We start from the raw sequence: 3,308 nt of genomic DNA on the forward strand, positions 1-3,308 counted from the left end.
TTTTTTTTTTTTTTTTGGTTATTTGAGACCCGGTCTTGCTATATATAGTTCGGGCTGGCCTTGAACTCACAGCCATCCTCCTGCCTCAGCCTCACGAATACTGGGATTACAAGAATGCCCCGCCACACCTGGCTGTATTTTTTATTTTAAGACAGAGCCTCGCTACGTCGCTAAATTGCCCAGTGTGAGCTCGAACTTGAGACCCTCCTGCCTCAGCGTCTGAAGTAGAGGGGGTGACAGGTGTTTGCCACAATACCTGGCAGAAATATTTTAAAAATTTCAACCGCTGTCTAATGCCTCTCTGTGGCTTTAGAGAGGGCCTGTTGGGGTTATATTTACCTGTTGCTCCCAAACTGCTGTGCTTCTAGAATGTGTTTCCGGAAGGTGCTTCTAGAAGTGTGGAAACAGCCCCTCCCCCATAGTACAGACACACTCACGTGCCCACCCTTGTATTTCACACACACTGCCACTAGAGGGCCTCGGTCAAATGTGTCTGGCTTCCAGATGATCCAGAAACTTCTGACAAAAACTGCTTAAATATAACAATCTAAGATCAAGACCCAGGGGTGCGCACCTGTCGTCCAGCACTCTGGGAGCCTGAGGCATGAGGATCACAGCTTAGTGACTTAGGGACACCTTGTCTCAAATATTCAAAATATTTTAAAAATGGGCTAGGATATACAGTTCGGTGTGAAGGCCCTGGGTTCCACGCTGATAAGGAAAAAAAGAAAAAGAAAAGAAAAAAGAGCAGTCATTTATATTCCCACCACCCACACCTATAAGCCACAAGTGGACAAATTTCACATTTATTTTCCCTGTTTATTTTTTATATATTTTTGTGGTATGGGGAATGGAATCCAGGGCCTCACACAGGCTAAATAAGCACTCACCACTGAGCCACACCCAGCCCTCTTTTCTGGCTTTTTGGGGTTTTCTTGGTACCACTGCCCCCACATTATATAAGGTGAAACACACAAGTGGGGTGTGGTGGCCCACACCTGTAATCCCAGCACTCAGGAGGCTGAAGCAGGAGGATCTCTTGAAGCCAGCCTGAACTACATAGCAAGACCCTGTCTCAATAAATAAATACACAGGATTCTGAAGCTTCGGTACAATGTATAAATATAAATAAAAGACATGCTTTCAAGGGCCGGGGTTTTAGCTCAGTGGTTCCACCGCCTGCCTTGCAAGCACAAGGACTCGAATTTGATCCCTGGTACCAAAAAAAAAAAAAAAAAGACGGGCTTTCATATTTAAGTAGACAGATCTACTCAGTAAGTTTACAAACAGCAGAGAACTGGGTTTGGGCCCCAGTGCTCCAAAAAGGTGGGCAGGGAAAGGGTCCAGAATAACAGGAAAGCAAAACTGTCCAGCTGCATTATTCTGCCTATGTAACTTATTTTCCATAAATCATTTTCCTGGAGAAATTTCAGTCTAATTAATTGGTTGTCTTTGGGGCCAGAGAAAGAACCCAGAGCCCCATCTTTGATTCTGGGACAACGGGGACACCACCGAGCCAGGTGAGGGTCCTTGCCTCAATGCCCTGACCTTGTGCACCCAGCGGATCACGCAGCCACTTACCCAAAAGGACTCCCAGGGCAAGGACGATTGTGCTGGAGGCCACCACTGCGGTGACAGCCCCGCGACAGCACACCGAGTCTGCGGCTGGGACTGGCTTTGTGGCCCTGGGGACGAGCTGCAAGTCAGCCGTCGTGGGCTGCATGGCTCCGAGACACAAGGACGGTGACCTAGATGCCAACAGACGAGGGACAGATAGGGTCCGAGCTCAGGGCTCTGACGCTGCTAGAAAAATGGATTCCACAGCCAAAAGTGGTAGCTCACACCTGTCATCCCAACACTCAGGAGGCTGAGGCAGGAGGATTCCCGCCAGTCTGAGGCCAGCGTGGCCAGCATAGCACTACCTTGTCTCAAAAAAACAAACAAACAAAAAAGACAAAACCAAAATAATTTAAAAATGAAATGCAAACACATCCGAGCAAGCTGTGCGTTTGTCACTCTGGCAGGGGTGTCGGGAGCCCGGCCATCCCCGCCCTTTTTCACCTCTTTACTTCTCTACCTCAGAGGGGAGTCACCTTTGGAGGAGCCAGAGGATGCCTAAGAACCCCCCGGTGAAAAATGTCAAGGACAAAAGAAGCTGAGCCCCACTCGGGGCCTCGGGCCGGCCCTGTGGTTCCGCGTTCGAGTTCCCAGTGCCCAGCACACACTGCACACATTGAGCCCAGCCTCACGACCCACACCCCGCAGGGCTCGAAAGCATCTTGTCATCACTGTCATTAGTCACAGAAAGGACCCTGCTGCCATTGAGTTCGAGTATAGATGCTCCATTCATCCAGGGCCCCGCTCAACTTCTCTGTCTCTGGCTGCACAGTGCGGGAGACACAGCCCTGAGCAGGCAGCTGTAACACGGGGCTGACACCTGACCACATTGAAACCTCACTGTTACAAGGATTCCCTACCGGAAGGGAGCCGGGGGACTTTGAGTCTGGGAAAAGGGCTTGGATGTTTTGTTTGTTTGTTTTTTGAAACAGAGTCTCACTGTGTAGCCCAAGCTGGTCTTGAACTCACAGCGATCCTCCTGCCTCAGCCTCCCGAGTGCTGGGATTACAGGCGTGTGCCAGCACGCCCAGCAAGTGTGGTTAAAGTTCTTATAAACACAAAGTAATGAAGTAATTGAAAATATTCAGAATGGCACCATGAAAAAACAAGCAGGAAAAAAAACAAGATCTAGAAATGAAAACTATATTAATCAACGTAAATTGTCGATCTATGGGCTAAACAAGAGACTGAACACAAATAGAGAAAGAACTAATAACTCTGGGGATCTATTACGCAGAGTCAGCAACATACAGAGGCAGAAGAACTGGAAGAGACGGAATAGACACGGGACACAGCCTGAATGAGAGGCCCCGCTTTATCTCATGAGTTCTAAGAGAGAGCAGAGAAAGTCGGAGAGAGGGCAAGATTAAGAGAAATTAGCTCCAGCACTCTGGGAGGCCGAAGCAGAAGGATCATAAATTCTTTTTGGGGGAAGGGGGACTGGGGATCAAGCTCATGATCTTGTGCTTGCAAGGCAGGCTCAGTACCGCTGAGCTAAATCCTTGGCATAAGGATCACAAGTTCTAGCTTAGCCTGGGTAATTTAGGAGTTTATTGAGGCTCTGTTTCAAAATAAAAAAAAGAGCTGGGAATTAGCTCAGTGTAGAGACCATGGGTTCTCCCTCCGGAAAAGACAAAGATCAGCTGAGAAATTTTCCAGCCTTGTCGAATGATATGAATCTTCAGATCTGA

General features: G+C 48.3%; 1 protein-coding gene across 1 annotated transcript in view; it reads right to left on the reverse strand.

Annotated features, from left to right (window-relative positions):
- Tmprss9 (transmembrane serine protease 9) overlaps positions 1-1,748 on the reverse strand; it is an 18,767-nt gene extending 17,019 nt beyond the window's left edge. Inside the window, 1 exon segment of the mRNA XM_010635116.1 lies at positions 1,582-1,748. Coding sequence (XP_010633418.1) covers positions 1,582-1,723 — 142 coding nt within the window. The 5' untranslated portion in view covers positions 1,724-1,748.
- Positions 1,749-3,308: the final 1,560 nt, after the last annotated feature.

The sequence above is a fragment of the Fukomys damarensis genome, unplaced genomic scaffold (genome assembly GCF_012274545.1).
Source record: "Fukomys damarensis isolate Sample0158 unplaced genomic scaffold, DMR_v1.0_HiC HiC_scaffold_37, whole genome shotgun sequence".
Taxonomy (NCBI): domain Eukaryota; kingdom Metazoa; phylum Chordata; class Mammalia; order Rodentia; family Bathyergidae; genus Fukomys; species Fukomys damarensis.